Genomic DNA, 12,665 nt, shown 5'->3' with positions numbered 1-12,665 from the left:
TCAGAGAGTACCTGGAGTAGGGTACTCTCTAAGCAACATCCATGAGCAAAACAGAGAAAGATCTCTGCTCTCAGAGTTTTTGTGTTAGTTGGGGAAGACAGGAACATGCAGGATAAACAGAAAAATGGTAAAGGAATTCAGAAAGTAGCAAATGCTTTGGAGAAATAAAAAGCAGGCATGTGGATAATGAGTGCCACTCTTTCAATTAAGTCTTCACTGGGAATGTGACTGGAGCAAAGATTTGGGGGGAAAAGGGAATGTTGAACTGTCTTAGGAAAATGCAAGTAGGTTTAGAGCCCACTCCACTGGATTTTCATTCATTATTTTAAACTAATTATTAGAATGCACATGCATTGCTGACTCAGTTACCCCTGAGGCAACTTGGACAACGCCACCAAGGCGCATTTGAGGATAAACCTCTCCCGTTGTGAGGAGGCAGACTGGGGCAAGGCTGCTGTCTGGGGTTGTACTAGTGAAGAGCCCCCACTCAACCTCCCTAACCTGGACCCCCAACAACCCTATCTTTGGCTGCACCTTGGTTCTTGGACAACTGGAACACAACGTCTCCTAGCAGTTCCACAGCTCCGTGTCTATGAAGGACTACAGCAGCTCAACAGCTGGCTGTTGAAATTGACGTCCAGATGTAGGCCACTTCCAAGTGCATGGTCAGGAGATACCTACTGTGCTTACTTCCTGTGGGGACTTGAGGATGCACTGTCAGGCATGCTCTCAAATGGCCTCTCAGGGAGCCCTGTAGCAGGCTAAGGGGATCAATGCCAGAGTTCCTCATGGGTCACAGCCCAGCAGGTGGTAATGCAGCTCAGGGGTGTGGGAAGTACCGCCAGCAGGGTATAGTGATGAAGTTTCCTTCAGTGTCCCAGGAGAATCTGGGTGCCCAACATTCTCCATCCCTTGCACAGAGGACACTCTGGTTTGTGGACCAAATAGCTGATCTGAAAAGCTGGCTCTATAGCAAGAGTGTTGTTTTAGGATGGGAACCAGACAGCAAATATGGATGCTTTGGCAGTGGGGGAGCTATCCACAGAGAGCCCGAGTCACAAATGACTTTGGGAGTATAGGCAGAATAAGCAAAGAGCCCAATCCGGCTCTGATCTTGAGAAAAGTACTCTAAGGATTGAGATAATAAAAATCAGATGCAAAAGCTGAACTCCACTTTGCTGGGAACTGGAAGGAAAGGCATTAATCCAGGAATTAAAAAGCTAATGTTTGTCCTTAGGATTGGAAAGTCATTTGAAATTTTAAAGCCTCAGGTTTCCCATTTGAAATTGGGAGCTATACTTGATAATCTAAATCTTCAAGTATCCGTAGACTATGCTTTCCTTGGACAGTTATCATGATAGGTGGAGGTGAACCTTGGGGGAGCGTTTGCCATAAGTTAAATCTAAAACTTTTCCTCCTCCCACATCTATTTGGGATTCGAGAAAAACAATTTCATGTCAGTACAGTCCTCTTTGCCATATCTACTGAGAGAATACAAACCATTCTCAACAATTTGAATGTTGACATTCAGGAAAGATTGCCGTTTGTGATTGTGAAGAGGTCTGAAGGATCCACAGATCGACTCCAACCTCATTGATACAGACTTCAGTCTCCATGGGGAGGAAATGGAGGAAGCTCTAACCCCACCAGTGGCAAGAAAATGCAAAGGGTCTTGCAAGTTCACAAGATCAGCAGTCTTTTCAGAACACAATCAGACTTGTTCCACTGGCTTCTGGTACAGCACACAGCAGAATGCTCACTTCCCCTGTGGCGTCATGGTTCGGCAGAATGAATCCTTGCTGAAATATGAAATTCTTTGAGCAAAAGTATTTCTACCATCAGGTTTGCATGAGGCTAGGTGTTACTTCTATGTCAAGAGGCCTCCAAAGCAAATAACATTCTACTAACATAAAATTCATTTTCTCTGATTATAAGTTGTAACAGCCAAAACCGAGCATATTAGGACATTTTGGATGGTGTCTAAGCTTCTGAGAAAGAAGTATATACTGGTCTGATGGGTGAGATTTAAGGGTTGTCCAGCTGCTGAAATAAGAAGTTGCTGAGAGCTAAGCCTAATGTGTTAGTTTGTAAACTCTAGTAAAAACATCTGTTTTTAAACTGTATTATTAAACTGAGGATTCTATTATGAAATAAATCAATCTTTTCATGTTCTAGACCAATTCACCTTTCAAGGTAAATGCTATGTGTCAAGTAACATCCTCAAGATTTACAAACCCTCATACAGAATCTGTTCTATTTCTCCAGAAGCCAAGAACCACAGCCCTGTCAGTGCCTACCCCAGGAGAGGCATTCTCCCCACCCTCTGGCTTCATCCCACTGTGATTTCCTTGACTTTCCCCTTGTGCCAAACAGACCATGGGTTCCCGTGGGAGGGGACAGAGAGATCCTTGGCCTCAAGGCTGCTGACTTCCAGCTCCTTAGCTCTAGCTCTGGTCAAATGGTGGTACAACCTGGCTATCAGATTAACACCCAGCCCTCTCCTCCAGACACTCAGGTTGGCCAGCCATGTTGGGTGCAATTTTTTAAAATAACTACTAATATGAGAAATTCAAAAGAATACAAACTATAAGGAAATAAAGTAGATGCAAAATCCAGTCTTTATCTGTTTATGAGCTGCTTATTAGGTTGAATGAGATGAAAAACAGCTGTCTTTTGTAGGTCAAAAGCAACCAAAGACTGGCAATTTCACATGACTCAAGCTACATTCAGGATTCCTTCAATTCTGGATTCTCTGTCTTTTCATCTGAGTTTAACCTCTTCCTGCTCTGCTTTCCCAGCTTCTTGTAATTTGCCTTCAAATGACACCATCTATCCTGAAGCTGGATGAGTTCCACTGGATCCTCTGATCAACCCAACACCATCCCATAAGTGCTCATTGGGCATATTTTTGGAAGCAGGAACAGCGCAAACTGCAGGGGCAGACAGTTGTCTGGCCTTTGGGAGTTCATAATCGAGTGAGAAAGAGAAACTTTAATGATGTACATAGTCTGTTTGGTGACAGAAATCTGTCCAAGGTGTTAAAGAAAATGGAGGAGCATCATTTTCAGGGGGAAGAGAAAGGAAGTTTCTAAGAAAAGCTGACATTTGTGCTGTGCTTTGAAGGAAGCATACAATTTCCCAAACACCAAGGTGGGAAGGCCCTGTAAGCAGGATGACAGCAATGGAGGGGCTGAGGGCTGGGGAGATGCTGAGTTCTGGGAAGGGCCAATGACTTGATGAAGTTCAGTGTAGGATGCAAAGAGATAAGAAGAGCTTAGGATCACACCTTAAAATTTCATGACTTTTTTTCTTTTTTATGTGAGTAAACTTAAAAAAAAATTCCAACCAGGAAAGTGACATGATGGATTTTTTTTTTTATTTTGGTTGAGACTGGGGTTTGAACTCAGAGCTTTGTTCTTACAAAGCAGGCACTCTACCACTTGAGCCACAACTCCAGCCCCGTGATAGAAGTTTTGTTGTTTGTTTTTGCTGGGGATTGAACCAAAGTCCTCATGAATGCTAGGGAAGCCAGACTCTCACTGAGCCATGCCCACCCCAACCATGCTGGTTTTTTTCTTTGAGATATGATTTTGCAAAATTGAGGAGTGCTTGTTTCTGCCTGTGACCTGTGAGACTAGAATCAAGCAAAATGGATAATATTTGTAGGTTTGAAAAATTGTCTTTATTGGTTTTTTTGTTTACTTGCAAAAGAAATATAGATTCCTCTAGGCAATTCAAACATTATAGAAATATACAACACAAAAATGAAATGCTCCCTGTAGTATACCGGATCCAAATCACCATTACCATACAAGTATATTGATATAGATTCTTTTAGACTTTCATTTCAATATGTAAACTAACATATTAATATTATTTCCTCCATCCAAGTAAATATAGAGCTACCACATTCTTTTTAATAGCTATGCAATATTCTATTACATGGATATACTATTATTTATTGAGTCAATCCTTATTTTATGAGCATTTAGGATGCTTTTTCAAATTTTCACAATTATAAACAATGCTGGCATAAATACATATTTACATGAACACTTGCAAGGCTGTGCAGGTGTTTCTGAGAACACAAATGGAATAACCATTTATAATTTTAATAGATACTGCCAAATTGCCATTGTGAAGGTGGTACCCATGTATATTCCACCAGTGAATGTGGTCCCCATTTTCCCTGGGGGGTGGGGTTTTATAAGCAATCTGTTCTTACCAGGGAGACTACAGAACCTCCAAATTCTTCATTCGCTTCTGTGAATGTCTGTAGTTCACACCTTTGTCTTATGTCTGAGAAATTAACATTAATAGCAGCTCGAAGGTTTGCCCAAAAGAGCCCACATTTACGCCTATCCTTGGGCCATTCCATGTATGCTTTCTTTTCCATCAGAGCACTCAACTCGTGAAATCTGGCAGGAATGCAATACAAGGGAATGGGTTCCAGTAGGATAAGAATAACGCGATCAGAATTGTCATGGAAGAGACTGTGGTGAGCAAAGTAGAGTTCATAATGGCACCACTCACTCTGAACAAAGTTGGGAGACAACACGAAGATGGACTTGTAACTCTTCTCAATGCAGCTTATGATATTTTCGGCAATGCTCTTGCCAGGGTCAGTGTTCCTCTCAAGAAGACAAATCAAGACAGAACCATCTTCTTTCTCCAGACTGGGAATCAATTCATTCTTCACCCAGGGAGAATCATGTTCACTATATGAAATAAATGCATGGAATTGCACATTTCTCTTAAGCTGTTCCCGCCTCATCTTCCTAACCCTGTGCCATGTCTGCGTCCATTGGCACAGCATCCTCAGATACCAAGGCAGATCAAAGTGAAGGCAGCAGAAGGTCACAGCCATTCCCAAAACCAGCATGATGACCATGATGGTGACAATCAACAAAGCTGTGTTGCAAGATAATTCAGGGAGATAAACATCTTTTAGTAGAGTGCCCTTTAGATTTGAAGGGTATTCACAGGTGTATGAATCTGACCATCCAACCAGCATGCCCTGTGACCTCTTTTCAAGTCCAATGAAATCTCTTAATTCACAAGTACACCGGAAGGGGTTTCTTCCTGCATTTAGAGTCTTTACTTCATGGCAGCTCTGAAAAAAATCTGGAGATGGGCTGAGAATTAAGTTCATTTCAATGTTCAGAATAGAGAGTCTTGTGAAATGACTGCATCCAGGGAGATCCGTTAGAGAATTAAATGCAATATTTAGCTCTCGTAAAGACTTCAGATGAATAATCTCTTTAGGAATGAATTGAATTTTGTTATTACTCAGGTCAAGTATTTGAATACTTCTGGGCAAGCACCTGAAAACAGAATTAGAAAAGCTATTGGATGACAAGTTCATGGTAGCCAAAGTTTCTGGCCACATGCAATCTTCATCATTTTTATGTTGCAACAAGTTTTGGCTCAGATCCAAGTGCATCAATGATGTGTTGTTAGCAAAACAGCTCACTAAGGAAAGTGTCTCCAGTTTATTTCCCTTCAAAATGAGAGTTTTCAAATAAGGCAACTGGATAGGTTTTTTAAACAGATCATCTGTTAAGATATTATTGGCAAAATTTAAATACCGGAAACTTTTAGGGTAATTAGGGAAAAGCATGTGTGGCATTTGTGCATCTGATATGGTAAGATTTTCTATATTCATTTTGGTAAAAAGCAAGTAGATTTTATCCTGTGGAATATAAAAAATTCTGAAATGTATATGCTCCAATTTTACAGCTTTCATTACAGTATTTGAGTAGTCAAATGAATTGTGGTCAAGATAAACCTTACTGCCAAAAGTCATATTTTGGATCTGGAAGTATTCCACTGATGTATGCCAAACAAATTGGAAGATAAAGAGAAGGTCTTCCCAGAGTAAGTCAACTTTATTAAATAACAGAGTAGATGTCTTGGCATTCTTGAAGGTGAGGTTTTGTGGTGTTTCATAATTTACAAATTGGCTTTTGCCATCTATATTTGTGATTTCTAATATTTTTGAAGTCTTGATTCCATCACACAAAAGGACCCAGAAATTTGCATCCCTTGGTAAAACAATGTGAAGTTTTGTTGTGTTTAAGATGGGCAGGCTCCCTTCTTCATAACGAGAAAGAGTTCTCAATCCTAAGAAGACAGTACTGAAATGCAAATGAGCAATTTTCTGGAGATCTGACCTTTGTATTTCTGCCCCACTCAAACCTAGGGTTTCCAGATGTGACATGTTGCCAGTCTCTTCACAGATAGGCAGGGTGTCAAAGTCATTAAAAGAAAGATCTAAATGTTTGAGACCTGCCAGTGAATACCAAGTTACAATCTTCAGTCTATTGTAAGACAAATCTAAATATCTTAGCTCCATGTTCAATTCAAAGATCTTTATATCCAGCTGTTGGATTCTGTTATGGCATAGAATCAAAACTTGCAGCTTGGAGAAAGAATGAAAATCTGAACTATGGAGTTGAAAAATTAGGTTATAGGATAAATCCAGTGTGGTTGTGGCTGGGGTCAAGTCTGGGGGAACCTTTCTCAAAGACATATTGGAGCAGTTGGCAGTCAATTCCCTTTCTTCTGCCAGCTTTGGAACCCAGCACTCTATTGATATAAGAATATTACAAAATATGTAAATGTTTCTGAGAAATTGCATTGTGTTTCCAAGGATTTTATCACAGGTTTCCTCACATGAATAATAAAGATGAGTTCGAAGCCCTAGAAAGACAGAATATATTATTATTGGGTTTTTATTGGTTTGTTAAGTCCTGGAGAATTTTAATTATTTTTTAAAAAGTCAACATCTGACTCTATTCTTCAAAAGGCTGGAATAGAATCTTTGACTTGATCTCAGAGTCTTGGCTGGTAGAGCTCCAAGCCAGCTCCTATGTGCCATCTCCCCATTCCTGAGGCAGGTCAGGATCCTCAGAGAGAGTGCCACAGGTTGCAGACGTGCTTCTCCCCTGCTCAGCTTAGAAGCCTTGTCAGGTCAGATTCTATATCCTCTCCCACTTCCCTTTTGATAGCCTGAAGGTTTAAAGAAAATTGAAAGTAACTTTTTTGTGGCCCTTGTATTACTATCATAAAGTTGCATCTTAACTTTTGGATGTGTGCATGCAGGGTGATCGTTGACTTTCATCAACACTTACCCCGGTGTTTGAAGGTCCAAAACATAGAGACAGAGAAGATGATACCTGTTCTTATGCCAAAGCAATCTGAATTACTGCCAAATAACAGCACAATTTAAAAAACACAGTTTCTCTTTCTTGGAGACTTTCCATGTGCCAGGATATATAGAAAGTGCACTCACTCCTAGGATGTAGGGGCTCTTATTTATCACAATTCTCTGTAAGGGAAGTACTGTTTCCCCATTTCACAGAGGAGGCAGCTCATGGAGGGAGAAATTACACGGACCTTAAGAAAAGAGTCAAGTTGTTCAACTGTCACAGATGGAGGTGGTTGGAGAGCTAGCATTTTCATAGTATTCATTGGTCAAGAGAAGTATTACGTACCTATTTTGCCAAAACCTTCTCTAGGCGTTGGGGAAGTTGCAGTGCACAGACAGAAGAATGTCTGTTCCTCTACTGCTTCTCTTGTAGGGAGTGAGTAAGAAAAGAGAGACTGCTAAGTGTCCTCAAATGTCTTAGGAAAAATTAATTCTGGTAAGGTCTTCATCATTAGATGACTTCTCAAACAACTTTTGTTATTTGTTTGCTTTATTTTATTTTTATGATTGTTGTTTATTGAGGCACACTTAATAAATGATAGCATTATCAGGGCCAAGACCAGGGCCAAAAACAAGGCACAATTTTTTTTTTTTTTTGTGGTACTGGGGTTTGAACTCAGGGCTTCACACTTGCTAGGCAGGCACTCTATCACTTGAGGCACCACTCCAGCCCTTTTTGGTCTGATTATTTTGGAGATTGGGTCTCACTTTTTGCCCAGGCCAACCTGGACCACAGTCCTCTAATTCATGCTTCCTACAGATGCTGGGATGACATGCCCAGCTATTGGTTGACGTGGGGGTCTCACAAATTATTTGCCAGGGCTGGCCTCAAACCATGATCCTCGTGACCTTAGCATCTCAAGCGGTGTGAGCCACCGGCACCCAGTTGTAAGGCACAAATTTTAAGGAGTCGACAATAAACTCAGTAATCAAAATAAATGATGTTTTAATGAAATAGTTTTAAAAGTCAAAATTAATGTGAAATCCATATTGAACAAATATGGAACATTTTCGAAAAGACAGGGTTGACATTACTGTGTCCCCTACCCCTACCCCAGGCTCCATCATGACTTTGCAGGATTCTGCAGGTATGATCATTAAGTTGATAACGGTGACTTCAGTTTTATCTTCTCACAGAGTAACTTATTAACTTTAAGCTTTTAAGTCTGAGAGCCATGGCCCTTGCAAAATGCAGAATCTGTCTGGGGACTTTATCTGGAATCCCCTGGGTTAAAAATGTCAGTTTCCATCTCTTACCCACTGCTTCCCCTGCCTGACACCACAACCCTATCTGGAGCTATAATGAGAGAGGAACTAACTCACTGAACTTCCCTTAATTTAAGAAAATATAAAGGTCCTGTGTCTCGGGCAATGCATGTACATTATGGTAACTCATTAAAAACAATTGCTGAAAGGATATAAGCCTTATTTCTTGGGGGAGGGGATTAGGGAGTAAACCCAGGGCCCCAAGCATGCTAAGTACATGCTCTATCATGAGCTCATCCCCAATCCCAACAAAAACTTTTGATGAAAGATGCATTCAGTAATTAGCGTACCTTGTTATCATTTTCCTGCTATTACTACTATGCTGAAAACACGTGAAAAACAAAAGAATGACATTCCTTAATAGCTTGTAATTAAAAGGCCAAACCCAAAGTGAAATGACAGTTGGGTGGTTTGCCAAAGAATATATTCTTAGTCTTCTAATTTCTCTTTTCCCAATGATTCAAATGGCAAATGAGAAAGCCTTAAAAAAAAAAAAAACCCTGATGTTGAATGATATTTGCAACATAATAGCAAGAATGAACTTTTTAAGGGTTTCCTATGTGTCTGACATGGACATAAATTGTCTCATTCAGTTCTTTCAGCAACCCAACAAAATGGTGGTCAGTATTACTCCAGTTTCCCAGGTCTAGACGCTGAAACTCAGAGGTTAAGCAACTTGATCAAGGTGAACAGTGAATAAGCAGTTAAGGAGCTCCCTCCTGATGGTCAAGGTGAGTTCAACTGACTGGCCAGTGGCCATGGTGGTCTCCCCCGTCAACTCCCGTGCCTCTCTCTAAAGCACTACGAAATTGCAGTAGGACACAAAATCTGAGTGACTTTGTCTATGTGTAAGTATATTCTTCAGGGAGTTGTAAAATAAAACTCAAAACCCACACATCCTAATCAATAGTTCAGTGTAGATGGTCTATAAGAAAGCTTTTCTAGGACTAGAGTCCACACGGCCATCTTGGGCCACTTTGGACCTCTGCAGGAAATTGAGAAAGAACTACATTGTACAAAATCCACCAATCTGCCCCACTTTTAGACAGCAACACAAATGCACAGCTTTTAACTAGGTAAAGGAGCAATTGTTTTCCACAGCCAAAGATCTCACCCAGCAGATGCTGTTTTCATGCATTGCAGGAAAATAAAAGCTAGAGGAAACTCACACAGTTCCTGGGCAGGTGTATTAGCCAGTTTTAATTGGCAGTAAAAGAAAACCCCAACCTTCGAGCACCTGCATGGTGCTTCCTCAGACCAATAGCCCCGTTGATCTTTAGGCAAAGGAATAAGTGCTAAAAAAAATATCGAAGTCTATTCTCCTCCCATCAACATTAGCCCAAATCACCTCCTCTGTAGAAAAGACCCAGTGCAACACTTCATTCTTTTTCAGGGGTGTCACAACAAACAGAGCGAACAGTTCTTACCCCAGCTGGACCGTCCTGCAGAGCAGCAGGTGTGTGGAATATTCATTGACAAGGTCAGAATTGGCTGAGCTGCAGGAGTGGCTTGAATCAAGATTGTCTGTAGTTCAAAGCCCTTCCCCCCCTACTGCATGCGAGCGGTATTACACGTGGCATCAGTCTAGCAGCACCTAAGAGCACATTTTTTAGTGCGGTAAAATACATGGCATGTAAAATTCACCTTTTTAGGTGAATAATTTAGTGACATTAAGTACATTTGGTCGGTTGTGCAAACTTCTCTACTATCATCACCAAAACGTCTTCAGCATCCCAAACTGACACTCTATGTCCACTCACAATAGTTCCTAATTTCTGCCTCCTGTCAGCTCCTGGTGGCTACCATCCTACTTTCTGTCTCTGTGGCTATGACTTCCCTACGCACCACAGGTAAGTGGAATAATACATAATATTTGTTCTTTGGTGACTGATCTATTTCATTTAGCATATTTTCAAGGTTCTTCTGTGTTATAACACATGTTAGAATAGCCTTCCTTTTCAAGGTTGAATATTCCACAAAATGCATATAGCACTTTTTGCTTATCCACCAATGGACATTTGGGTTGTTTTCATCTTTTGTCTTTTGTGAATAATGCTGCTAGGAACATTGTATTGAAAGACCTGTTCGACACCCTGCTTTCAATTATTTGGGGTGTACCTGAAAGTAGATGGAAGTATAAATACCAAATAATCATAGGGTAATTTCAGGCTTAATGTTTTGCAGAACTGCTAGGCTGGTTTACCCACAGCATCTTAGAGCATTCTGATGGTGCCTTACATCAAGGCTCAGGTCTGTTATCCTGTGCATCAAACTGGGTGTAGTGACCAAGTGCTCTGAGACTTCAGCGATCTAGCTGGTGGCGTGTGGGAAGGGGTTAGCAGAGGCCTTGCTTTGAAGTAAAGTGGTAAAACACGTGTGCTAACTCCCTGTCACTGTGACAAAATACCTGACAAAATCAAATCCCACAAGTTTTGTACTATTTCAAGTTTCCAATAATTGATACACTTGATACACCCTCTGCTTTCAGCCTGGGATTTGTGAAATCTTTAAATCCTCATTCTCAACCAGCTACCCAGAATAGTATGCTCAGAACCATATGGAATACAATCTCTCTCTCTCTCTCTCTCTCTCTCTCTCTCTCTCTCTCACACACACACACACACACACACACACACACACCCCTCTCCCCTTTGCCATATTTCTGTCTCCATATATAAGCTGCATTGAACAGAGAGCTTTGGGTCACCCTCATGGCTGGAGGTCCTTTTAAAGTACTACAGGGTAAGGAACACAGAGCCCTGGAGCAATGGCTCCAGAACTCCTAGAAGCACCCCTGCTGCTCAGGCTATCTTGTACCCTCCTAAGTGAGCACAGCTGTTCTTCACTCTAGCTATGAGTTGACTTCTCTCGGACTCTTCCTCAATCTGCTTTTCTGTTCCTGGCTTCTCTTCATTGCTGCCTTTGCTTCTGTTTCTTCCAACAGCCTTTCCTCAGAGCTGAAGTTCACAGTCAAGGCTGAGGTGCATCCTGTGGATACTTCCCCAAAATGAGAAATCTGAGTGGATCTTTGTTTCACCACCCAAAATTGAACATCTCTATTGGGCAAGGACGCATGAACCACCTAGTAGTCTGCTGGTCTATTTTGTCTCTTTCCTTGATTCAGTAACATGCCCCAGGGATGCTCTCTGGGTAGAAGGAAGGGCCTGGGGCTGCTTTTTCTCTAAGGACCCCTCAGGCTGCTCATGGTCCAGTATGGAGCATGTGTCAGTAAAGTTCCTTTACTTTTAATTATAAATATGAGTAACTAAAAATAGGAACAAAGAATTTCTTCTGAATGTTATTTCTGAAAAGTAAATCAGTGCGACACATTTCTCACATGGTTAGGAAACCCAAATAGTTTACCATTCACATAGTTTAGCATTCAGTTACTACACTTAGAATATAAAAATAATGCAATACACAAAAGTAACTTGAAATTTCCTAGCAACTATATTTAAAAAGACAAAGATTAAATTAATTTTAACAATATATTTTATGTACTCTATGATATTAAAATATTATTTGAAGGCAGGCATGGTGGCACATGCCTGTAATCCCAACTCTCAGTAGGTGGAGGCAGGAGGATAATTACTTCAAGGCCAGCAGGGCAAAGATAACAAGACCCTAACTCAAAACAAAATACAAACAAAAGGATTGGAGGCATAGGTCAAGAGGTAAAGCACTTTCCTGGCATGTGCAAGGCCCTGGGTTCAAACCCTAGTATGAAAAAGATATAAATAAATACAATATTATTTTACAAGTACTCAATATAAAAAATTTTCAACAAGGTATTTTACATTTTTCTATCCAGTGTCTTTGAAATCTTGTGTGTTTTCATTTACAGAGCATTTCAATTTAGACTTGCCACACTTCAATCCCTCAGTATATGGCTAGTGGCTGACATTGGACAAACAGGACAGGAGCCTTAAGTTAATTAATGACCATCCTGTGATTAGTCAACAAACTGGAACCCTAACTGACCCACACTGTGTTCCCCAGGGATCCAAGTCCTGCTATTTCCCCCATACTCCTGGTCCCTTTCTCAACTGGCTCCACACTCCGTGAACCATCCTGTTAGAAAGAACCATTTACCCTGCTGTAGACAATAGTGAGTTACTACAAGTCACCTCCCAATTCCACTTTTAGTGACCTGGCAAATTAATGGACCTAGCAAATTATTTCAGTACCT

General features: G+C 40.9%; 1 protein-coding gene across 1 annotated transcript; it reads right to left on the bottom strand.

The window, feature by feature from the left end:
* Nucleotides 1-3,669: 3,669 nt before the first annotated feature.
* Nucleotides 3,670-9,980, bottom strand: Tlr10 (toll like receptor 10). Its single transcript, XM_020161874.2, has 2 exons — nucleotides 9,904-9,980; nucleotides 3,670-6,702 (listed from the first exon to the last, which is right to left on the bottom strand). The coding sequence occupies exons 1-2, from the start codon at nucleotides 9,947-9,949 to the stop codon at nucleotides 4,205-4,207; spliced, it is 2,544 nt and encodes an 847-aa protein (XP_020017463.2). The 5' UTR covers nucleotides 9,950-9,980; the 3' UTR covers nucleotides 3,670-4,204.
* Between the last annotated feature and the right edge of the window lie 2,685 nt (nucleotides 9,981-12,665).

Source organism: Castor canadensis, chromosome 9 (genome assembly GCF_047511655.1).
Source record: "Castor canadensis chromosome 9, mCasCan1.hap1v2, whole genome shotgun sequence".
Classification (NCBI taxonomy): Eukaryota; Metazoa; Chordata; class Mammalia; order Rodentia; family Castoridae; genus Castor; species Castor canadensis.
This window is presented reverse-complemented; position numbering and strand designations above follow the sequence as displayed.